General features: G+C 41.7%; 1 protein-coding gene across 2 annotated transcripts in view; it reads left to right on the top strand.

Annotated features, from left to right (window-relative positions):
* The first annotated feature begins 11,090 nt into the window (after positions 1-11,090).
* Positions 11,091-25,576, top strand: part of MAP3K15 (mitogen-activated protein kinase kinase kinase 15) — an 81,273-nt gene continuing 66,787 nt past the window's right edge. For both annotated transcript variants that reach the window (XM_050974661.1, XM_030234362.2), the window contains exon 1: positions 11,091-11,868. In XM_050974661.1, coding sequence (XP_050830618.1) covers positions 11,553-11,868 — 316 coding nt within the window. In that variant the 5' untranslated portion in view covers positions 11,091-11,552. The remainder of the gene's footprint in view (positions 11,869-25,576) is intronic.

Below are 25,576 nucleotides of genomic sequence, written 5' to 3'. Positions count from 1 at the left end.
TCCCCTGGAAAGAGATAAACTACTGTATCTGTGGTAAATAAAGTATTGATTCCTGAGCTGTGCCTCAGAAATATATCAGACATCTCAGAAGTGTTCCATCTTTGGAAAATGAAACTCTGAATTTGGAACTAGATTCCAAAAGAAAATAAATTACATTCTTTTTTTCCCCCTCTCCACTTGAGATAATAGCTTGTCATTTTACAAATCTAAGTTAGAAGTCCAAAAAAACATGCTTTGTAGAAGATAGTTAAATAAGTATTTCTGAAAATGCTTTGCTTTGCAAGCTGGTTTTTCTGGGAGTGGACACTGTAGAATTACAAATTCTTCTTGCTGCATTTCATTATAATAATACAAAGATTTTCACATAAGACATGGATTTTCCCTTTCTAGAGAATATCAAATGTGCATTAAACATGTGGATATAAACTGCTGCTTTAAAAGTGTTCAGTTTTATATTTAAAGAAAATCAGAAAACACTGGTGAGGTACAAAGTGATTTTACTTTGCTGTGAAAATGATTAAATCTTGTTGTTTGAAGAGTTGTGTAAAATGACTTTTCATTAACATGCACATACCATTCCTGTAGCAGACTTCTGTTTATGTGTAGAAGTCAGGCTCATAGTTTTGGATGATAATATCCAAATTCTTGATTCAGTAAATTTTTGGTTATTAAGAAAACAGTTTTATGTTCTTACAATTCTAAAAGGAGCAAGTATTTCTTAATGTGAGATCATAGCCCTTGAAACTTTAAAAAGTTCTACATGGAAGTAAGGTGGCAAATACTTGAAAGTGTATTTTAAATTTCATCTTCTTTGGCTTTCTTATTAATTCATTTGTGAGTGAGCAAAAGGTTCAGATGAATATTTTGTTATGCAGACAGGTCCAAGGACTCTACAAAGTAATTTTTATGGGTTAATTTGGGTATGAAATGTCCATGAATGCCATGCACTGTGACAGACAGGACTGAAATTTGCACGTATGAAACAAGGTGAGACAGTGCTGTAAAACACCCTCAGAAGTTCGTGCCCTGCTGAAGTTACAGAACCCTTTCCCTCCTCTTGTTGTGGAGCTGACTGGGGTGTCCTGTCCCTGTCCCCTGCTCCCCTCTCCCAGGCTGTCCGGCTGCAGGGGCGGCTGCTTTCCTGTGCATCCCGTGTGTGGAGCCTGTGGCACAGACGGGGCTTTGCTGCTGCAGGGCTGCTGTGGCCAAAGCTGTCTGGTGTTCCTGTGCTTTCCTTGGCCATGCCACAGCGCAACTGTGCTGACACTTTCAGCCTCTGTCAGGGGTACCTGTGCTCCAGGGTTCTGCCTTGGAGCAGGGGGCCGTGGTTGGAGGTTCTGCAGTTCATGGGTCCCACAAATAGCAAGCACCACAAGCCAAGGAGAGGGTATGGCTGGGTGGGGTGATGGCAGTGCTCCTGCTTGCAGGAATGATCAGCAGTCTCTGCAGGGCCAGGAAGGGGTGAGGACTCCAATGTCTACTTCTCCTCTGAATAAGGACCCTGAGGCTGGAAACTGGACAGAAGTACATTGATGAGGAAAGTGTAAAGGCTGGTGAGAAAGATGATACCTTTCACACAGGAGAGCTGTGATTCAAAAGCAAGCAGGATTTTTGTTTAAAGTAGAAACAGCTACTCTACAATTTGGCACTGAATAGGCTTTTCAATTTTTTGAGGGTGGCAGTGCTGCTGGGCACCAGCAATTCCCATAGGCTTTGGCAAGAACAGGGTCCTCCAAGCCTTGACTTCTGTTCATGGCAATCCTCAAGTTAAAAAGAGCCAGAAGAGGTGGAGCTGAATTCCCCACACAAAACATTGGGTAATTGTCTCCATGGTTATGAATACCCTTCAGCCAGAACTTAGATTTTTCTTGGCACCTTTTGCCTCAGCTGACACTGGAGCTGGCCTAGGAATTAGCAGCTGGTTTTGTGTGACCCAGCCCATTCACTCCCAGCTTCCTGCAGCTGCTTCCCTCCTCCTGAGCTGCAGCCTCCCCACTCCAGCCATTCCCTGCTTTTGGAAAATAACCAACTTCTTTAGGCCACCACACCTGAAGGTGAGAGGTTGCCAGCATTTCCCACCCTGGAAAAGAGCACCTGAGGAAGCAAAAGACACTATTTAAATGCCATCAGGAAGCTGCAGTGCTGAGTGTGTGCCAGGAATGAGTAGCCTCGGTGCCACCAGCCCTGTGCCACCAGCCCAGGGCCACCAGCCCTGTGCCACCAGCCCTGTGCCAGCCGGGAAATGGCCCTGGGCCATCCTCCGCTCTGCTTTTGACTCAGGGAACAAAGGTTATTGCACCCACTCCACATGTTGCTGTTTGGTGTTCTCTCTTTTAATGATGATTTCCAACCCAGTGCAGACACAGACTCTTAGAGGTAGTGAGTGTAAACCACAGGCACCCTCAGGAAGAGACACTTGAGAGACTTTCTTTATGCTGCTTCAGCCAGGCTTTTCTTGAGCCAATGATGCAGCTGAGCTGCCCCTTGAAGTGCTCACAGTTCCACTATTGAACAGTGTAAGGGCCTGGACTGCAAACAGCTGAACTAACAAAATGGCTTAATGCTCCTGTGAAATTTTATTTAAAATATTAGAAATTAAATTTATTTTTAAATGTGTTAAAAATGCCAGCACTGTAGGATGAAAACTTTATTATGCAAATTTTTAAAATTGAATTCTAACCTACAAACTGGAGAGATTAGTATATTTTAGCAAGATAATTAACTATAATTCTAGACAAATCACTAGATTCAATTGCCCCAACACATTGTAAAGGTTACAATAGAGAGACAGGGCCTACCAATCTCTCTCAGCCCCCTTGGATAAGCAGGTTTTGAACTCTGTTATCTTCCTTTTTTTCATGTAGGAAAAGCAACTGGAGAATATAGCTGATGATAATCACAGGAAAACAAAATTGGCATTTATCAGTATGATCTTAAAACATCTAATAGGCTGTTTCTTGAAGGAGAAAACTTGAAAATTAGAATGACAAAGAAAATTAGATAAGAAGGAGCAGACTTCAAAACCAGTTTTGAATATCAGGACATTAAAGAAACATCTGTTCTTGGAACTGTCTCTGGTAAAACCCTTTCACTTCACTGAGCCCAGACCCAGCATTTTTATTTGGTATGGGAGATCATATTCCTCAGTACAACAAACCCTTCCCCATGCCCTTCATCCCAGCTACTGAACAGCAAACATCCTTTCAGCAAAGGGGCCCATCGAGCTGCTCTTCACCTCCTTGGGTAACAGCGATGAACAGTTTGGGTTTTTCTGAAAGCACTTCTTGGGCTTATCATAGAGCTAGTCAAAATTAAGCTGGGCAGCTATCCCTGCCACAGGATGACCAATTACCTGGGTTTACCTTCTTCTAGGGATGGTTTTCATTGCACAGGACACACCAAGTAAAGGAGAAAGCTCAATCACACAATCTGTGCACCATGCTCTTTCTCCTAGATCAGAGCACCAAACTGAGAACAACAGCTAATGCAGGGTAAGTAGAAAAAAAGGTGCACCTGCACGGAAATGGCTGCTGCTAGATAATTTGGCTGCTGTGGATTCAAAGAGCCAAATCTACTGAGCTCAGACAAATTTACTATTGGAAGCACAGATGCAGCTATTTAGCAAATAAAAGTACTAGGTGAGGGGAGGCATTATGTAAATTTTAAGACCCCAGCAAAAGCAGTGCTGGCTGGAGAAAGCTCACTCATTAATGTTTGGCATGTTTCTTGTGGGAGGTGCAGGTCGTTTGTGCCATGATTACACAGTTCTGCCTGGTGTGTCACTGATCTCCGGGGAATGGAAAACTGACATTCTAACCTGAAGAACCTGCTCACCTCAGAAGTAAGCTCTGTAACCTGTGCTTGGGGAGCTCTTAACACAAGAAGGATGTCATGTTACAACAATAACTACAGGCTTCAATATTTGAATTGATCTAATTGAGATATATTAAAAACAATAAGGCTGATTCAGTCTAAGTGCTGATTCAGAACTCCCAGATGTCACCAGTGCCCTCTCTAGCTGGCTGCAAGTCTGGGGTAAGCTTGAATTCTCATATCCCCATTTTCACTCACCTTCTCTGTGTTCCGACTCAGGCCTCATGCTTCCTCAGCCTTCCCCTGTATAATTATAAAAACCAGCAATCTCAGACTCTAAATTTCCTCTTGACCCAAATCTGACACCTTCCTGCTCTAGAAATGTATGTCCTGGTACCCCTGTGACACAGAGAAGAGGAACTGCCCACTTAAGGACACAGCCCACAACCTCTGCCTAAACGAAAGTGCTGATGCTGCTCAGGTAAGCTGGCTGCCTTCTGCAGACTCTGGCTGGAGTAATTTTGTAGGCTGGACCAAGATGTTGCTGAGCCTCTTGTCTGTTAAACAGCAAACAAATGGGACTCTCCTCAGGTTGGTTTCACACTGCAGCAGCCTGTGGGTGTCATAAGGAAATCAGTAACCTGTTGGTCTTTCCATCTGGGGATATAAGAAAGAGTATCTGATGTTTGTCCTACATGACTGTGTGTGCCAAAGTACTAACCTGATTTTCTACTTCTTTGTTGCTGTGTGAACAGCTGAGAACTCTCCAGAGCAATACTGAAATAATTCAGAGTTTTACAACTGGATTTCAACTTCTAGAGGAAAAAAAGTCTGTGCAGTAATAAAAAGGATACCTTTTACTACTGCTTCCAGAAATCTTACTGCTATCACTAACTCAATTTCCTCAAGCAGCTGTTACTTGGAATTTCCCAAATAAAAAGAAGAGATAGGTATTTCCATTACAAGGTTATTAGCAAAGAATGTATTGGTTCCTACAAAAAGGTCAGTAATGCTCGGTGCTTTCTAGGTGTGTTGGATTAGAATAGGGAGCAGGTTATTATTTAACTTGCTTTTTACTGTGAAGTACAGGAAGTAACTCTTTGGCATTTTGACAGAAATGTGATTTGACACAGAGATGGGCTGAAGGTCTCGTTTATGGCATTATAAAATGTTCTGTAATGATTCCTATCATTCTGGCAGATAGATGTCTGAAAGGGACTGCATTTGAGTGACAATGTGTCTGGCCATTAAATTTTCTGACTGTACAGGAGTGACGTGTTATTTGGCAGCAACTTTAATAGTCTCGAGCATGTGACACTGCTCTAGCAAAGAATAAATGTAATGCAAGTTGACAAAGCAGAGAAGTGTCTGGCATCACACACAGGTCTCCCTGTGTAACCAGGAGAGCTTCAGGACCACACTGCTGAGTGTTACACACATTTGGATTCCATCATTAAAAGTATTGAGAGCTCCACCTAGCCAAGGCCAAAGATTAAAGTCGGACCCAATGCTAATGACTTCACACCTTCAGAGCTTGAGCATCATGCAAGCTGAGAAAATAGTTGCCAGAAATGTTGCTGATGTTGCTCTCTGTCTTGCTAAATGCCCCAGCTGTGCTCCTACATATTATTGCCTGTGTCTCACATGACTTTTCACACTGCTACTTCATGAAGGTGAATTACTTACTAGTACATTTTTTAGAAAAGAAAAAAGCCCCTATTTTGGACATTGGTAAATTTCTCTCTTCACATATCAAGCTCATTTTTAATAATGTTGTAATTTCTTGACTGCCTTAACAAGGAGAAATGAGGTGCAACTGAAGAATTCTTACTGAAGTTTAACTAAATTTCCATACTTGCTTAAATATACCAAATTTCCATTAGTAACTATTACAAAAGTGAGTATCAACATAACAGATAGGTTTTTTATTTGTCACTTTAAAGCAGCTCTTGCCTCCTCGGGACTCCTTTGCTGTTCACAGTCCCAACTGGTAACAGCAAAAACCTTGTGATTAAAAATATTTAAAATATTTTCAAACAACACTGACAGCTTTGTTTCTAAGCCCCATGTATCCTCATTTATCTGTCATCTACAGCAATATAAAAATCACCTAAATGTCAATAAAAATGAATCACATATTCTAGTCCTCTCCATTGTTTTTACAATAGGAGTGTAACCAGGTTGTCTTCCCTGCCACAGACACAATTTTGTTGGGCTTTCATTAATCAGTAGACACAACTGTTCAACTGGAATAAAAACTAATATTCAGGTAGTCTTTACCATGAATGTTTTTTCAGTGAGAAACAACTTGAGAATGGCTAAATGTGATGATATTTTCTTAAAATGTTATGAAAAACACTGAGCCATGGCAGTGTTTTTCATAAAGATGGCATAAAGAAGTCTAGATACTTTGATCAAGCTGAAAACTAGAAAATTTATCAGTCCTGGAAAGAATATTTAATCTTCTGCCCATGCAAACTTTTTAAACCAGACCTTTAGAAGCTGCTGCTTGTAAGCAGCTGGTTCTTATTCCCTAGGGAAATGTGTATTTCTCACCCTCAGGATCTGCTGAATTGGAGAGGACTGCAGAGGAGAAAACATCATGCCAAGATGCTCTATGAGTGGAGAAATCTAGGGCTTATATTGTTATTTATGAACATCTAGTACCTGAATTCAAATACTCAGAATTTTATAGATGGTCAGATGAAGACTCCATCCTCCTAAATTGAAAGTTTTCTTTTTCCCCAGGTTTTCTTGGGGTTTTCTCTAACATTAGTCAACCTAGTAAGGGTTCAGAAATTTCAGGGTCCAAGGGAGGTGTTTCTGAATAGAAGCCTGATTTGGTTTTCTCCCATCTGAAATATAAAAACTACAAGTTATTTGTAATGTGTTGTAAACTGGAGATAAGGGAGTTTCTGTTTGATTAATTTGTTAAAAACTGTATTTTAGAGAACTTGAGTTAACTTCTGGCTGTTTGCTCCTCAGTTCATGAACTGAGTGAGAAAGTCCAGAGAGCCATAAATACCTAAATCAGAATAAAGCTTTTAACCAGATTTTATAAATGCATGTGCCCAAGTCTTGTGTCATTGATCCAATCTAGCTGTCTGATAGAAAGAAATGCCAACTATGGCATACAGAAAGTGTGACTTGTGCTTTGACAGAGATTCAGGAAAGGTTGAGTGGGTTTTTGTTCCCTCACTTTGCTGTGTTATTTACAGGTGGTCTATTGGTTTAGTTTATTTTATTATTTCAAATGCAGGCATTCCTGTCTAATTGAAATTCTGGTTTTATGGAAGCTATTGAGAATACCTGTATACTTTTTTCACTGCTGCCTTGCATTCCCTAGTCATCCCTGCTCCCAAAGTCTTGACATGTAGCTAATCAAAATACAAAAGCAAGATTTTTTTATTAGGGTGCCAGATGTACTGAAAACTAAAGATTAGGAATTTGGAGTCAAAGCCAATTTTGAACTAATCACACTGCTCTGTGTGCATGTGAGAACACAAGGCATATCTAAAGCTGTTATTCTCCAAGACAGGAAGAGAGCAAAGAAAGAAAGTGATCCCCCTTTGATTATCCTTGTCTGTCACACTGGATGTCACTCTGTCCTTCATTTGCAAGGGGTGGTGAGGAGTAGATGCTCTGTGCAACATGCTCTTCTATTCAAAAGAGTGGGTCTGAACAGAAAGCTGTGCTAGGGATTATATTCTTAGACCCTGCAGTCACTTTCTTTGCCTTCATGCTTTATCAGGCCAAATGAGCCTGTGAGGTGTCACACTGCCCGCTGAAGCAAAAGCAAGTGGAATCCCTGAGATCCCTGAGATCTTTGCTGGTGAGCATCCTTCAGCAAATACTGCCAGGGCATGGCCAAGTGGGTTTGCATCTCAGTGGAACAGCTCAAATCTACAGGCTCCCCATGGACCCAGATGTCTTCTCATTTATTTGCACCTTATCCTGAGCCAAAAGAGCTTGGCTTTCCCTTACATTGCATAAAAGGGGAGGAGCTTCTTTAGAGGTGAAAATGTCAAAGAATAATCAAATTGCAGACTAACCTTTATGATTGTTCTAGTGTGTGCTTTCTAAAAAAAAAAAAAAAAAAAAAAGGGAGGCTGTAGCTGTATATGCATTAGGGAAAAGGTGGCACATTTGCCAAACTTTATATAAATTTATAGTTTGAAATTTATATACCTTTACAGTTTGAACTGAAAGTTTTTAGCCCTGGGGAAAAAAAGGAAAGAATCACTTCCCTTAGCTCAGTTATGCTACTCAGGGATTTACAAAATGAAAAAAAAAAGAAAAAAGGTGGTTTCAAGGACATCTATTTTCTTTGCAGAAGTGGTAATTAATATTCTGCACTAAGTGGATTTGACAGGTGCAAAGTGCTGACTGAGAAAATTGTACCATCATCTTCACAGTCCTGTACATGAGCAAATGTTGACTTCACAAATTGGGCTTGGTTTTTTTAGGTGGGGTTCTATGTAAAGGCAGAAAGTCTTGGAAAGTGATATAGAAGCTGAATATTAACTTCTGGCCTGGAGTTTTGAATAGGCAACTCCAGGGGCAGAGTGGCTCTTTCTATAACCTCATTCTTGGACATTTTTCCAACAAGAGGAAAGAATGTTGATGACTCAGCTTTTTTTCTTCTACATTTAACACTTTTTGATTTGCACAGGAACAGTTCAAATACCTCAAAGTCTGATCTCCTATTTATCATCACTCAGGTGACTAAAGATCTGAAGATACTGTTGCTCACTGGAACTGTCAGGGACAGAGCCACAGTTTCTCATGACAGCTACAGCCTGTAAAATGAAGCTTCTTCATTTAAAAATGGTTCTTGTTTCTAGCTTGAAAGAAAGCATACAAACTCTGAACAAGTTGCACCAGGTTAAACTACTGAAAATCAATGATAGATTGTTAGGAAACATGTCCAGGGAATAGTGAGGATATGGGTTGCATGACAAATATAACTAGGAAAAGGGAAAAATATCCTTTTCTTATTTATCATCATGTAAAATATCTGCTAAGAAACTATCATTCTGTTTCAAGACCAAGAGACAGACCTCTCCACAAGTAATTTAAAGAAGTAACAAATGATAAAAACTGCAAAATTAAACCTGAAGACATGTCTTAGACCTAGAACAACCTAAATTTTTATAACCTCTGGAAGGCACAAAAGGCTTATTTACTATGTCTCAGTGGCATCCCACTAAGCAATCCCAGCCTATTTGTTGAAAATTGACACTAAAACAATTTTCAAGATTACAAAAAGCACCACACCATGCATATATTGTTCTAAACACACTTAATTGCAATTTGTTTTTTCTGCATGTTAGTTGCTAAAAGCCCAAGAATGTTCTTGAATAAGAGAAAAGCTTTCCTGTGCAAATAATCCCTTAACTTTGACAGCACTGTACTTTTCAGTTTTTTATAACAGCTGTTCAAACAAGCTTTTTTTAACTCAAAAAGTACAAAGTAGGATTGGTATTTGGGGGGTGGGGGGATCATAAACTTATATGCTAGTGCTTTTTATTGATGGAAGGCTCAATGTGCACACTATCTTCTAAATGCAGACTTTGATTTTTCTCCTATTATATCAGGTAAGTGGTGCATTACTGGATCAAGGCTAATAGACTTGGTGTGTCATACAATAGCTCACTCTTGCCTAAAGAGGAAAGCTGCCAGCAATTGGGGGGATCTCTGCTGGCCATGTCATTCCTCCAAAATCTTATATTCTAGTGCTTCTGTCAAGAAAGCACATATACATCCCCAACCTGTGGACCAAGTCCAAAGGTTTATTTGCCCCAAACTTTCCAAAATGAGAAATAGGTTTGCCTGTTAAATTATTTATCCACATTCTCTCTAAAATCCTTACGAGCCACAAAGCAAACATGAATACCGCACAGCACTGTGCTATCCTCATGTTGGAGTGTTTCTTAGAAATACTGGCTACTGCAATTCTTATTAACAATCCCTGGTGTCACCGAGATCAGACCCTGGGTTTGAGGCAGACTTGGTTTATTTCAGCTTGAGATGCTGGACAGGGACTCTGAATAAAGAAATCCCCAAGCCTTCATATCCTCACAGTCTGTGCAGAAGATCTTCATGTGCCCTATGTGTGCGTATTGATCCAATAGAAATTTATAGTCCAGGATCTTCCAACACCTCATTGGATTCTTTATCCATATCCACTTGGACCATTAACTGCTCTTATCTTTCAGCCTGGTGCAGCCTTGGGATCCTCTTTTGTGTTATTGTTACTTCCTCATCTGGAAGTGTCTGGTCTTTCTCGGTTTCCTCCCCTGCTGAGCCAGCCATGCTGACAAAGGGAGCTCATTTCAGTTTCACCTATAGTGTTTTGTGCAGGGCCTGTTCGTGCTAAGTCATAAGCAAATTACAATTAAACTTAAGCCTATGCATTTCTCATATTCTATAAGTAAATCTATTTTAATCCCAAACAGACAGACATCTAGAGAGGAAAATACCATGCTGTAAGCCTTTGATTGTTGCTTTTGTTGTATTACTTCATTGAAAGGATGGTGAGGCATTGTAATAGGCTGCCCAGGGTAGTGGTTGAGTCACCATCCCTGGAGGTGTTCAGGTGTGGGTGTGGCACTTGGGGATGGTTGAGTGCTGAACATGGTGGTACCGGGTTCACAGTTGGACTCCATGATGTTAGAAGTCTTTTCCAACCTCAACAGTACTCTGTTTCTATGATTACAGCATGGGGTAAAATCATTGTCTCTGATAGCCACATAGTCTTCACACTGTAGCAAAAGGTGAAGACACTCTTTGTCTAAAACCTCATCTGTCACCATGAGTGCAAAATAAAATGAAAAACTTTCCAGATAGGTTTGCTTCAAACACAAATTTGCAGGAGGACTGTACTTTTCCACTGTTCCCTTGGTCACTAGTTGGTTGTGGTCTCTGTAGGGTGACTTTTGACAGCTGGGGTACAAGGCTGAGATATTAAATTATCCAGGCACATGCACCAGTGCCTGGACCAGTAGCACTGCCGAACCCCAGGCTGCTATCACCAGAGTAGCTAATAAGAAAAACGTGTTGGAAAATAAAAAATAATTTTGTTCTTATAAAGAAGCCAGGAATTGCCACAGAGTTACGAGAAGCTGATTTTGTCATGATCGTGGGAGACGCTTAAGAAAAGAGAAGGAAGTTAAGGATGAACTATTACCCAAACTTCTGACACAGTCTAAATGTGGTAAAAGTCGTGTAAACAACTGGATGGGGGATTCAGCAGGGGAGAAGTTGCGATGGAACAGAGGAAGACAAACGGGCAGCAGCTGCCTTCGCTCCGCGGGCGGTGCGCGGGGGCGCTGCTGCCGGCGAGGGGCGGGCAGGGCAAGAGATAAACGGGGCGCGATCGCCCCGACGGCGCCGCTCCCTCTCAGAGCCGCCGAGGTCGCGGACGGGAGCGGGCGCATTGTCCCGGGAAGGCACGGCGGGGTGGAGCCGGACTCCGCGCTGGGCTCCCCGGGTTGTCTCGTTCGGGGAGGGCGGTGCCCAGCTGAGCCGAGCCCCGCTCCGTGCCGGCCGCCTTCAACTCGCCTCGTCCCGTCTCCGTGCCCGCCCGCCCAGGAGCGGAGAGAAGCGCGGGCAGAAGGGCCGGCACGAGAAGGGAGCCAGCCGCCTCGCCGGGGGTTTGCCCAGCTGCTCGCGATGGGACGCGGCCCCGCCTGAGCACCTGCCGGCAGCCCGCGCTCCCCTCAGCCCTCGACGCCGCTATGGAGAGCCCCGTGAGCGGCAGCGCGGCCGCGGAGCCGGCGCCCCCCGGCGCTGAGCCGGAGGTGGCGGCTGGGGGCCCGGCGGAGGCGGAGGCGGCGGAGGTGGGCTCGGCAGCCCCACGGCCGCGCTGCCTGCGGGCCGTGTACGTGCTGAACGACCCGCCCAAGGCGGGCGCCGGGGCGCGGAGCCCCGAGGCCGGAGCGCGGCAGTGTCTGCTGCGGGCCTGCGAGGCCGAGGGAGCCCAGCTCAGCACCGTCAACTTCGGCGAGCTGGACTTCGGCGAGACGGCGGTGCTGGACGCCTTCTACGACGCGGGTGAGCGGGCAGGGCTGAGGCGGGACGCGGGGCGGGGGCTCAGGCTCGAGCCTGCCCCGCGCCGCCTTCCCGGGTCGTGCAGGGACACGGCCGGGGAGCGCTCGGTGAAGGTGGTGCCGGGGAATAGGGTGAGCGGGGCTCTTGGCAAGGGGTGTGCGGACAGCGAGATGGGTGCGAAGGGAGCCTCGTGTAATGCGTCCGGCACAGGGAGCAGGAGAAGGTGAGAGAAAAAAGTTGAGTCTCTTACAGCCGCTCATGGAGTCGCCACGGTGCATTGTCCCGGCTGGACTGTGGATCCTACAGTACCAAACGAGTCTTAGGAAATAGCCGAGCTCCTACTAGGGTGGTTTGCTAAGAACCCTGTTCCAGCTCCCACCCTGATGGGGAGCTTAGAGTGAGACACAGGACAAAGACACGCCAGCTTCTGATCTGGCTTGGCCAGAGGCTTCACGTTCACCGCTCTCACTTCAGACTGGACAGTGAAATTGTATGTGAACAAAGTGTATTGCTCTGAACAAGGGCCCTGAGGAAGACTTGTGGGTATTGCCCACCCCATTCAGGTTCCAGCTGGTGGCAGGTGTCTGTCTGATGGTTCAAAAGAAAGCTGCTGTCCCTTCTCCACTCAAAACCACCCGGCTGGTTTGGCACTATGGCAGAGAACTGTGAGCTTTTTTAGCACATATTGGAAGCTTCTGAGCCAATAGGTATTATAAACTAATCAAGGTGAGTATGTGGACATTTTGCTGGCATGCAGACAAACTTTTTTTCTCCTATCTGTATGAGCCAGCATAAGGAAATGCTGGAAATTGACCAAAGATGGAAAGTACTCTCTAAGTCTGTCTTTCACAGTTTATCTTTCATAAGAACTTTGTTTTCCTCATGAGATGTGTTAAAGAATATTTCCTAAAACTTTAGTCTTATTTTAAATTCTCATGTAGTTATGAGTCCATTTTATCCCAATAAGTCATCCAAATATTGAGGAACTTCACATCCTTTTTTGTCAGTTTTTTTTCCCAGTCAGGGGTTTTTGTTATGTCTCTGCTAGCAAGGTTGACAAGTATGTAATACCTTCTTTGTGTGTCTTAGTACACAAACACAACCTAGTAATTTCTTTTATAGCCACTCTGAAGGTAAGAATAATGTACTCATCAACACAAGATTATTCCTCTGTTTCTACTAATAGTGCTATTAATGTATTCGACACACACCTGCTGTGCATTGTACTGGGAGTCTGAAACAGCTATTTAAAAGGGGTTCTTAAATTACTGCATTTTGAAGTGAGTGCCTCTTCTCTAGGAGTATGCCCTAACTTTGCAGGCTTTTGATTCAAGTCATCTTGTTGGACCAAGATCATTTTATCATTGATTAATACCACTTTGTAATAATAAGGTGCCTTTTACTGGATACAGCTTCAACACTCTTCTATCCAAGGTTTTTTTTCAATTAAAAAGTAATTGAATAGTTCATAATCTGGAATTGTTCCAAAGGAGGCTGTTTAAAAATAGGCTTTTTGTGGATTCTTTCCAGTAGCAACAATTTGAGATCAGCCACAGGGACAACTTCTTCGTTTCTGTAATGTATGCCTGGGATTGCTGGCATCTATTCAGTTCTTAAGAAGAACACCATTAAGAATAAGTGTTAATGTGAACACTCCTATGGCTCATGATGAACTTTGTGGTAGGAAGTTCCCATTTGTTTACTTCCAAAAGGAAAAAAATCTAAAGAAGTTTTATTGCTGCCTGGATAAGATATTAAGCTGTTGTTTCCCATACTGAAGATATCTCTTACAGTGTATTTTTACTTTCTGAAGCTGAGGGACAGAACCTTGAAAAGCTTTGTAACGAGTGGTGGGGTCTCTAAGAGGTGCTAGCCAGTTGCCTTCCCTTTGTTTACTAGTGGAACCTTAACCATCTACTAATGCTTAATGACTGAGCAGCAAAGGCCAAAAGATCATCTCATTGTGAGTAGTATTGATAGCTCTTTGTTAAAAATGTTATCTATTAGCCTTTTTCCCTGACTGCCTGAAGTTGTAGCCTTTACTCAGCCATTAGGAATCCCCTCCAAAGTAGTTTATTTACCTTACTTTGTATGAATCCTGAAGTACTTTTTGTGACAAAATCAGCTAACTTTAAGTATAGAGTGCAAAAACTTCAACAAAAGCCTCTTTCCTGTCTGCAGGCAGGTTTTCTGGTAGATGGCTTTTCAGTAGAGCACTGAGTAAAATGTTGCAAACCCACTAAATTCCATAATCAGAGTATATGTGTTTTCTTCCTTGAGTGTAGTCATTACTGACTTCCCATCATTTGAAATCTTATTGTGACTGGAAGCATGACTGATGCCTTTAGTTAGATATTGCAGACCTGCAGGTAATGCAGGTGACCCTGATCTTAAGAAATCACTTGGCTTTCTAAGGTTTTGCTTTACTGAAGGAGAACTACAGCACTTGTGAGAGCAAACTTAAGAGTGAAATAAGAACTTGGTAAAGAAAAATAAGATTTCTTTGCTCAGTGTGGGCTGGAAACAAGCTGTCAGCAAAGTAATTTATATTTTCCAAAAATGGGCAATGATATCTACCTAATAGAGGAGCAACAAGGATGCCTGCACACATTGACCATATCTGTGGGAAGAAAAAAAGGTAATATTTTTAAACTAAAACTGGGCACAGGGAAGTAGTGTGAAGGGTTTTTTTGCAGAAAATAAAAGAATAAAAGTAATTTTGCCTAGGAGTTAATTGAAAATTTTTAGAATTCTTCAGAATTATCCCATTGAGAAAATCAAACTATAGGCACTGTAGTGCATTCATAAACAACTTGAGAGACACAGTGAAAAGGTGAGTGTGACTTAGCTACAGTGATGTTACAAGTAGAATGATTAATAGCTGCAAATGATCTTTCTGTTCTGAATGTACTAAGAAAGCAAACATGATGTCAAAGTCAAATGTCTGACCTGTACCTCTGGAAGGGTGATGTTAGATAGAAAAAATGTAGCTTTTCCTTGTCTACTCAAAACTTTCTCAAATCTTAGTGCCTGAAGTGCCAGGCAGTAGGGTTTGGCTACAGTGTGAAGTGAAGGAGTATACCAAGTACAGTTATACAGGTTTTGGGTGTTCCCATTTTGAAATGCTATCTCTGTAGCTGATCATACTTTTCCCTCATGAGGGATGTGCAGCAATCTGTTTCGAGGCTTGGAATATTTCTGTAAACATTTGACCACAGTATTTAGAAATTATCCAGTGAGCAGGATGAAAATCAGCTGAAAGGAAGACAGACTAGAGAGTGAGTGGTGTACTGAGAAATAGAGCTAAATTCTGAGCTAAGTGAGTATTCCTCTGGCAATCCAGGAAACTCTCAGATAATTTGTGAGTACAGGGGAATATTTTGAAGTCTGTTTCTGCCGTTTTTCTGTATGTGAACTTCTCTGATAAATATCTTGTGTGATAAGGCAGCCTCAAAATGCATGGTGTGATACCTGTCTCTGCAGACTTGTCTTCATCCAGAGCCAAGGCTTGGGAGTGAGCCCAAACAGAGACTGAAACATGGGTCCTCCTTACTTCTGTATCTGATTTCTTAACCCTGATTTCTTGTAGCTGAAACTTTTTTCTTTGTGTTACACTGTGAAAGGGGAAGGAGGAAATTGCTGGATCCTGATTTTCAGGCTCTGGCACCTGCTGGGGGAATAATTGTTGACTGTTTCTCAGCTGCCTGCCCTGAAACCCTCTGCCCTCAGAAGACCAGTGTCCCCACTTCTGAATTGGCAGGGATGCTTCAACTACTTCAGCCTGAAGGCTGAGTGCATCAGGTGCAGTAAACACTTGTCACTGCTTCAGGGTAATATACAGCATGGTAACTTGTGTAGCTTAGCTGGAGGCACAGCTTCCCTTGCTGACTGCTGCAGGGAGTGCAGTGTCTGACAGGAATGACAGGAGTGGCAGTAACTTCTAAACAAACTTCATCCTACCTTCCTGCTGCAGTTTATCTTTGCCTCTGGGTGTGACAGTGAGCAGTGTGGAGTTAAGGGTTAGTGCTCTGATGCTGACTTTAGCAGGCAGTGTTTGCTGTTTTTCTGAGGAATACTTAAAATCTTTCCTTTCTTTTCCCACACAGGTAGCTCAATGGCTAGGGGTGTATTTGCTTTAAATCTCAAGAGATATATATACCACCGAATACAAAAGTACAAAGAGAAGCAAACCAGCCATCCTCAGAACAGGAAGGTGGTGGATGAGAGGCTGGGCTGGGCTGGATATTGTGCTGCTTTAGTAAAACAGCAGAGCTGTTGGGACTTGGTCTTTTATCTGTGTATGGTGCTTCACATCTAGAAACCTGACTTCAGGTTTCTCCAGCAAAGTTCTGCATTGTGACATCAAACCAAATATTCTGATAAAAAACCCTTTAATATACCAGTATTGTAGTCCTTTTACATCCAAGTGTGTGAGGCTGGTTTTAAATGACAGTAACAGCCATCAGGTCTATATAACTGTCATAAAACAGTTTAGGTTGGCAGGGACCTTAAAGATCGTCCAGTTTCAACCCCTCTGACATGGGCAGAGATACCTTTCACTAAACCAGGTTGCTCAAAGCCCTGTCCAGACTGGCTTTGAACACTTCCAGGGATGGGGTATCCACAACCTCTCTGCATAATCTGTTTCAGTGTGTTACTATCCTCACAGTAATCTAAACCAGCCCTCTTTCATCTTGAAGCCATTCCCCCTTGCCCTTTCACTACAGACCTTTGTAAAAGGTCCCTCTCCAGTTCTCTTGAAGCCCCCTTTAGGTACTGCAAGGTGCTATAAGGTCTCACCAGAGCCTTTTCTTCTCCAGGCTAAACAGCCCCACCCTCTCAGCCCATCTTCCTGGAAGATATGTTCCAGCCCTCTGATCATCTTCACAGTCCTCCTCTTGAACCTCTCAGACAGGTCCCCAGCCTTGTTATGGTGGAAACCCCAGAGTTGGATGCAGCACTCCAGGTGGGGTCTCACAAAAGCAGAGTACATGGGGAGAATTCCTTCCTTGACTTGCCAGCCTTTCATGAAGTACAGAATACAGTTGGACTGATGAATTGATGATCTCAGAGGTCTTTTCCAACCTAGTTAATCAATTCTGTGATTGATTGATTTTGTGATTCATGCACCTTCATCTTCCTTAGATGATTTCAAACCTCATGTTCTGCATGAAATACAACACAAATGGTGTGTTTCTAGTTTTTATAACTTACTCTGCAAGTAATATTTTTCACTGTGTGATTATAAGTCATATTGAGTCTTACTAAATAGACTTATAAGGTTTTACACCCATTACAACCATTACAAATGACTTCAGAAATTTGAACATGTAAGATTATTCTGAAAAAAGTAACAACTGCCTCTAGTTAACTACCTTAGCTCTGAAGACCAATTATTGTCACATGGCTCTTGAAAACACTGCAGTAAAGTGGGTTTTGGTTATTTGTTTTTAATATTGTTTAATTTTTTTTTAATAAAACTTGCAGCATTTTCTGGAATTCTTCATATCAGTGAATGTTCTTCTGATAGAGTTTTTTTTTCCCTCTGATAGGAGGAAAGAACTGTGCTGGCTATGCATATCAGTCCACAAATTCTAAAGGTTCTTTTTTTTTTTTCTGCCTTGAGAATTATATACAAACATATTTTTCATATAGTCCCTAAGTTGCTCTGAAGGAATCTGCTGTGCCATTTGACTGTCAGATGCTGGCAAGCAGATCTCTGGTTCTGCCTTTTTGCATTTCAAGTTGACCTTCAGTGACTCCCAGCCACTCATATCCTTTGCAGTGACTGCATGCTTTGCTCAGTCTTGCTGTGCTGTGTGTAGCATGTTCTTCACAGGTGTAAGAATTGTTTCTCTTAGACCTGCAGTCTCAAAATTAAACAAAAATAAAGGAAGTGTTTGCTTACGTGGGTTAATTACATTGCTTTTATTTCCATCCTCCATAAAATAGACTAATTATGGTAGATATGTGGTAGCTCATATTATGTTCTGCAGTCATGCTCTTCCTTTATCAGCATAATTATACATTGTTTTTTTAATTGTTAAATTACACTTGCACATGCTAATTAAAAGGTAGCCTTTACAGGCTAGTAAAGGTAAGATCCTGGTTTGCCTTGAGGTAAAGATCTTCTGACTTGTGAGGACTTGTGCAAAACCTAGTTGAGAACTCAAGATGTTTTCGTTTCCTCAAGATGAACTTGTGTCAGAGTAGTCAAGAGCTCTTGGCCAGGAACAAGAAGTAGGATACAGTGATTATGTGCATGAATATTATTTGATTTATTGTTATTTCAGTGTCTAAATACTGCTATAATTAGGCTGTAATAAAATAAGTAAATAACTATCATCTATTGAAACAGATAATAGTGCAATAGGGTCATGGCCTCTCCAGTTATGAGATTCAGTGAGACCCCCTTACTTTCTAAACTCAGAGGAGTTTAGGTGTGGCTAGGTCCACTTAGTCTCAGATTTGGTCAACAGTTTATGTCTAAAGGCTTATTTTAAGCAGGTTTAGCTGGAAAAGTACAGGTCAACAGTCTTTAGCCTTGGAGAGTTCACCATTCCAAAGCAACAAAGCACCTGTGGAGCTGCTTTTGGATTTTATCTCCACATGTGATTGGATCTTAGTGTTTTTCACTCACTATCAAAAAGTCAATGTTTCCCATCTTCAGGCTGCAGGCTTCCATGCTGGGAGGGGGCTCTACCTGGAAGATGCTTGCAACTCCAGGAGACCAGCTGGCCCAGTCTCTGCCAGCAATTGATACCCTTCTACAGGCCAGCGTGCACCAAAGTCAGTCCCAAATATCTTGGTTCCCCATCTCTGGAGTGCATTAATTATGCATTCAGACAGTTCCTCCTGCAATACTCACCTGGTGTTCCAGTCCTGGGAACAAGCTTCAGGGACTGCAGAAAGGGGGACGGTGTGGGGCTGTGTGTGGAGGTCGCATGCAATGGCCCAACTATCTTCTGTCAGCATCACAAGCCTCAGATTCAAACTCTGACTGCAAACCTGTGTTCTGGACATACTCAGGGCATGCTGCTATTTCCATGCATGTGGAGGAGCTGTTGCAAGGGTGTATTGTGGCTAACATTTGGCAACGGAGATTTGTGTAGGGTCTTTCTTAGGAGGGCTTCAGTGTGGTTTGCCGCTTGCAGGTGAACTCTCTGAACACAGTAGGCTCTGGTTGCCATGGACTTCAGCAGGGCTGTGAATTGCTTTAGCCTCAGGCTACCTTTGAACAGCAACAAGGGTGCCTGAGGCTGAGCCAAGAGAGGCTTGCAGCTGTTGCTTTGTCCTCCCCCCGGCACAGGCTGGGTATAAACAGCGTAGCTCCTGGGTCGGCTGAGGTCAGAGGGAGTCATCGAGCAGCCAATGGGTAAAACGTGTCTCACAGTATGATTTCACCCCACCTGTCTTCTTTCAGAAGTGCTGCACTTATCTTCACCTTTTCCTGGGAGGTTGGGCTGGTTGTAGAAACATGTCAGGAGCAAAAATTGCATCACTATTCTCTGCAAAGAGAGGACATTAATTCTCACACAAGTACTGGATCGCTGTGTCATGGGAAACCACTCATGCTTTTTTTATCCTTCGTAGTACTCAGCCTGATGAGGTCTGTGATTCTGCTATGTGTTCAAGGTGGTGGAATTGAAACTTCTCAGCTATTTTTTGGTAATACTTCAGAGCATTTAAAGTTTTGTCTATGTCAGTAGTTCAACAGCTGTTATGTCTTGGAGTGCAAAGCCCAATGGGATTCAATGTCATTTAAGACATGTACCCCAGCTTTTATTACATTGAAGGTATATGATCCCAGCCTTGGTTATCATAGTCTAACTGCAGTGGGCTCTGATGACAGGCAGAAATCTGAAGTGTAATGAAACAGTAATGACACTGTTAGCACTACATCTCTAGCCATCTGCTGATGTGGGATGGTACAGCTAAATCCAGCAGTAAGGGAAGTACTCCAGTTGATCACAGCAGAACTTATAACTCTGTCTATTCTAGTATATACTGCTTTATGCTTAAATTGTGTTTAAAAAGTCTTCAATACCTCTTTAAAGCAAAACACAAGGGGAAGAATCTTGAAGTGCTTTTTTAACCCTGTTTCAGTGTAATCTTTTTTTATTTTGTGTCATGTTTTGGAGGGAAATGTGTTTGGATTCCTTGCATTTTGTGGACTTTTTTTCTGTTCAGTAAAACAACCCATCATGCAGAGAACTGTAGCTCAACCACGGGTGGTCGAGGGCCTCTCAGCAATTTGAAAAGTGTTTAACACATGATCGATGTTTATCACATGATTTCTAAAGCTTTTGAAGTGTATGCCAAAAATGCACTCGTTCTGAAAAACAAACCAACTTCCATGTAAATCAGCGTGATAATGAGCTTTCTCTAAAATTTTTCAGTTTCCTAGTGGTGCTGGCAGTGCTTTCCATGAATAGTGGTACTTTGATGCCTCCAAGCAAGTCAAAACCAGTGGTAGATTCTATGAAACTGATTGGGGGGAAAATAACAGGGAAGTTACTTTTTAAAATGTGGGGTAGTGAATTATTTGCCACTTGCTTGCTATCCTTTCTTCCTCCTTCTCTTTAAATTTTTTACAGCTACTTGGTAGCTAGATCAGCCACAAGAAATTGTGCTGAATCAAGTGTCTTTGCCTCAGAAAAGTTAAAGGTTTTTTCTATTGCAGAAAAATGTCTGCCCATAATAATTTCACTCAGCTGAAGATTAGCTGCATTAACTCTACTCTTGCTGCCTTTCAGTCACAGAAGCTGAAGAAAGAAATTTCTTTCTGCTAATTTGTGTGTTGAGGGACCTTCGTTGTTAGTTTTGCCTTTGATTGGAGAGTGACAAGGTGAAACGTGGGTTGGGAACTAGTAAATGAAAACAGTACAAGGCTGTATTCTGTCTGTGTTGCTTTCTAACAGTGCTAGACCAGTAGTTGCTGTTGTGCTAATCTTAGTAGGTAATAAAAATTTGCAGGAGAAAAGCTAATGTTTACAATGGTGTTACTGTTGGGTTCTGGGCTGCCTTACTTAGCAGAGCTTCTGTGTGCACAATCCTGTTTCACACAGTAACTGTCAGCTTTTATCAGCATCAGCTCTGCCTTCTCTGGAAGTGAGATACTTGTTTCAGATATTTTCTTTGCCAATGGACATTTGGTAGGCTTCAGTCTTTTAAAAACACAGTTTGAAAAGAGGACATGATTACAAAGCTCAAAGCTAGGCACTGTCCTTGTTTTTACTATAGCTGTTTATGGGGCTTAAGACAACTGACAAGTTATGGGCTGTTATCAGCTGGAGAAAGTACTCAAATCAGAATGACATCTGAAAATGGTTGAGATGTATTTTTGATTTCATGATAATTAAATTGTGGTACTGATAAACTTAGCTTTTTGCTTATTATAGTAACAAAACTAGGTGAGTCTTCATATTGTTTTAGGAAAACCAGAAACTGTCTTGACTTTCTGGCTTGTGATCAAGTCAAACAAAGAATGCTTGATTATTTTTAATTTTTTTTACCCTTTAATGCCACTTCAGATTCCTGGTTTTGCAGCAGCGCCTTTGTAATGTTATAATATAAATTTTGAGAAGAATAATGTGTTAATTTCCATAAGTTTGGGTATTTCGGACAATTTTAAAGATGAATATTCAGAATTTAGCATCTTAAATCTAAACTTTCTTGCATCCTCTTACCTTGACAAGGTACAGGTTAGCCTGGGAATGTTGGTGGATGAGAAACTTGACATGCCCCAGCACCCCAGACAGCCAGCTGCACCCTGGGGTGCATCCAAAGCAGCGTGGCCAGCAGGGAGAGGGAGGGGATTCTCTCCCTCTGCTCTGATGAGAATCCCTGCAGATCTGGGGGCCCCAGCGTAGGAGGGATGTGGACCTGTTGAAGTGAGGCCAGAGGAGGCTGTGAAGATGATCAGAGGGCTGGAGCACCTCTCCCATGAAGACAGACTGAGAGGGTTGGGGCTGTTTAGCTTGGAGAAGAGAAGGCTCTGGGGAGTCCTTATAGCACCTTGCAGTGCCTAAAGAGGGCTACAAGAGAGCTGGGCAGGAACCTTTTACAAAGGCTTGTAGATAGGCCAAGAGGGAATGGCTTCAACCTAAAACGGGGCAGGTTGAGATTTGATATAAGGAAGAAATTCTTTACTGTGAGGGTGGCAAGGCTCTGGCACAGGCTGCCCAGAGAAGTTGTGGGTGCCCCATCCCTGGATGTGTTCAGAGCCACGTTGGACAAGGCCTTGAGAAAGCTGGGTTAGTGGAAGGTATCTCTGCCCCCTAGAGGGGTTGAAACTGGATGACCTTTAAGGTCCCTTCCAACCTAAACCATTCCATGTTTTTGAGGTGATGCATCCTGCTAAATGCTGGAGACCGTGTTTAGAGGTTTGTTGCAAAAATCATAATTTCATGTGATTCATTTTGTCTGAATCACCATTTGAAGTACTAATATTCCTCTGATTCTATAGAGATCTTAGGGAATAGGTTCTCCTGTAATAACAAACAGTCTCTGTTCGTGCTTAATATTCTCTGTCTACATGCTGGAATTTATAGAATTATATATGTGCTGTATTTATAGAATAACTAAAGACTAAGTGGATAATGGCTATGACTCTAGAAAGACCAGCTTCTACTAAAAGTCTAGATTTTATTGATCTCTACATAGTGTCTTGAAATTGATTTCTCTTATTTTTTAATGGAAGCTTTCAATTTTTTAAATTACAGCATTGAGTGCTACATCAGGATTTTTTCAGTAGCACATGCAGTCTTTTAGACTGGCACGTAAAGCTTGTGCTGTTTACAGGAAAGATAAAAATAGCAGAGTGAATCCACATCTGCCCAGCATCCGGAGAGTTATATCAAGGACTCAGTATCTGTATGTGAGTGCAAGTCTCTTGCTCACAGATGATGCCCTGCCTTTATGTAAACTTGATCTGCATTTGCACTTTAATAATACTGCCTTGCCTCAATTAACTTTTTTTCTGTGCATAACTTACTGTGCTTTATGTGGGTCCTAAATGACAGTATGGGAGTCCATCGAGATAAAAAGGAAATCTGTGATACAGTTATGAGGTGGAACATCTCAGTTTGAAACATAAAAATTCCCAGTGCTAATGATGGAGATATCTCTTGATATTTGTTTTTAAGAAACATATTTAGGAAAAAACAAGAGATTCAGACTAAGTCTCACTTTTTTTATATGCTATATATTTAAATAAAGAAAGGAAAAAGGTCTTAGCATAACCCAGACTTATGAGCTTTAGTCTACTGAAATATTTTTTCTATTTTAGTTCCTTGTATTTTGATTGCTTTTCTTCTTATTATATTTCTTTGATAATAAGAAAAAAATCAGCATAATTTTACTTCTCCAGTGTTTTTTTTTTAATATATGTTGTTGGCCGGTGTGTGACCTGTGGAAGATGTGCAGATTTAGCAGGTTTTTTATGTTCCCCAGCCAAGGTATTCAACATTTAATGATAGGTGATTCTCAAATGGTTTAATTTGGATAAATGTCTAAAAGGTTGAACCTTATCTAACCTCCTTGGCCTAAAAATTGATTTGACTGTAGCTGGTGAGAAAGGGACAACGTTCATTGTTGAATTTCATACTCTCTTTAATTTCACTTAGGCCAGGTTATCCAGTTATGTAACCTTTTTTTTTTCCCCTGTACTTCATTCCCTTTGATTGCCTTTGATGACCCAGTGTAGGAAGTGCAGAGGTGCAGGAGAAGTTAAATAAAGTTCACCTTTCTCATTCCACAACCCCCCCCCCCTTCCAGTTACAGGCAAGGTTCAAATTAGGTTCAGGCTTGGGGTGTTTTTTCTGTGTGCTCTCTGGGGCTGACTGGCTCCACTCTAGTGCACTACAGTGGAAATGGTTTCGTGTGAGCCTTGGCACACTGCTAGTGTGCCAAGGCTAGTGTGAACTGCCTGCTTTTAATTTACTCTGCTGTTTCTTTTCTTCTCTGATACTAAATAGGGCAAAGAAATGTCCTGTAGAATTAGTCAGTTCTTTGGCTCACGGAAAAAAATTAGGAAAAAGTGTTAGTCTTAATGACTCGGCATAGTGAAATGTATGTATGATGTGAGATAGTTACTCATTATGTCTGTCTGGCATCTAAATCAAAATTTCTAATGTACTGAGAATATATAAACAGGGAAAATTATTGAACAGGTGTCTTCAGATCATCTGTGACTGCTAAGTGTTTTTTTCAGTGTTCTGGATACACAGATTTAAAGCGAGAAATGAGCAACCTCTGGAATCTTCATTTGTCTACATCTCTGAACAAAAAAAAAGAGACAAATGTGGATTATTCAAATACTCTTTGAGAAGTTTAAAATGTTGCTTCTTTACTATTCATTTGTGTATAAAGGTTGAATGAAAAATGTAAATACCTGTCTTTTTGAGGTATGAATCAGGCATACTGATTGTTCTGTAGATGCTTAGCTGTTTTGCAGGTGGAAGACTGCAGATGCTGAATCAGAGACTATTTAAGTTCTAAGTCTTACCAAGGTACAATAAGATGATAGAAATGAATTGCTTAGGTAAAATTCTAGGAATTTTCTTCTCTCTGAAGTCATTTGATTTGTTACCAAGTACCTTAAAAATGAGGGCTTTGTTTTTCAAAATCACTGTTTCTGTTTCAGTGGGGTATTTTTTTTCCTTCTGAAACTCAGAATCTTAATAACTGCATGGTCAGCAAGCCCATCTCTGAAATCCCAGTTTATGTGACTAGGTTAGCATCACACAGCAGCTGTGGGGTAGGAAGAAGCAGGTATGGAATTCAGTTTCACAGGCAAGCATTCAGCTGCTTAAGCCATGATAATGCCCTTTTTATTCCTGCAATGTTGTCAGCCTCTGTCATGGTGTCATTGCTTAAGTCAGCAGCCAATGAGGCTGATGGGAACTGCTCTGTTCCCCGCATACCCCACAGTCACTGGTCTGCCCTGAGCTGTTCTCATGGGGTAATCCCAGCAGGCAGCTAAACACCACTCACTCACTCCTTCTCTCACCAGCAGGCTTGGAGAGAGAACTGGAAGAGTAAAAGTGAAACAACTCATGGGTAGAGAAAAGGACAGTTTCATATAAGGCAAAAGTTGCTTGTGATGTGTTATTTGGCACCAAGGCTAGCTCAGGTTGGGTCACTGCTGCACTTGCACTGCTTCTTGTAAGGCTTTTCCTCCAGTGGTTCCTGCTATAAGCAGTTTTTGTGACATGCAACTCAAATCATGTTTGCTGCCCTGTAAATGTGTATCAATTAAAATCTGCACCCCTGCTCCCTTTGGACCAGACCCTACGGTTTAAAATGGCAACAAAAAAAAAAGAAAAAAGAAAAAAGAAAATTTACTCTATCTCACCCAAAACCAGCACAGTTGTGTTTAAAAAGGTTTATTTGAATGTTAAGATTCTTCAGTGTATTTTAACTATAGTTAGTTAGCCAGCATCACTGTCTATCTGTCTGTCTGTGATAGAGTATTTCACAGTATATATAAAGGATTGTTTATCCGGAAACTTGTAATGATTAATAGTTTTTGCTTTTTACACTGTACGTGGTCAAGTGATTGATGTCAACCTGAAATAATTTGCTTTAATTTGTCTTTTTTTCCTGTTTTACTTGTGACGGGTGCATGTTTACAAGGTTTAAATAACAGTAATTTTTAAATGTAAATACTTCATTTTGGCACTCATGAAATATGATTATAATCCAGTGG

Source organism: Serinus canaria, chromosome 1 (assembly GCF_022539315.1).
Source record: "Serinus canaria isolate serCan28SL12 chromosome 1, serCan2020, whole genome shotgun sequence".
NCBI classification, from domain to species: domain Eukaryota; kingdom Metazoa; phylum Chordata; class Aves; order Passeriformes; family Fringillidae; genus Serinus; species Serinus canaria.
Note: the sequence above shows the minus strand (reverse complement) of the source record. Positions and strands in the feature narration are given on the sequence as shown.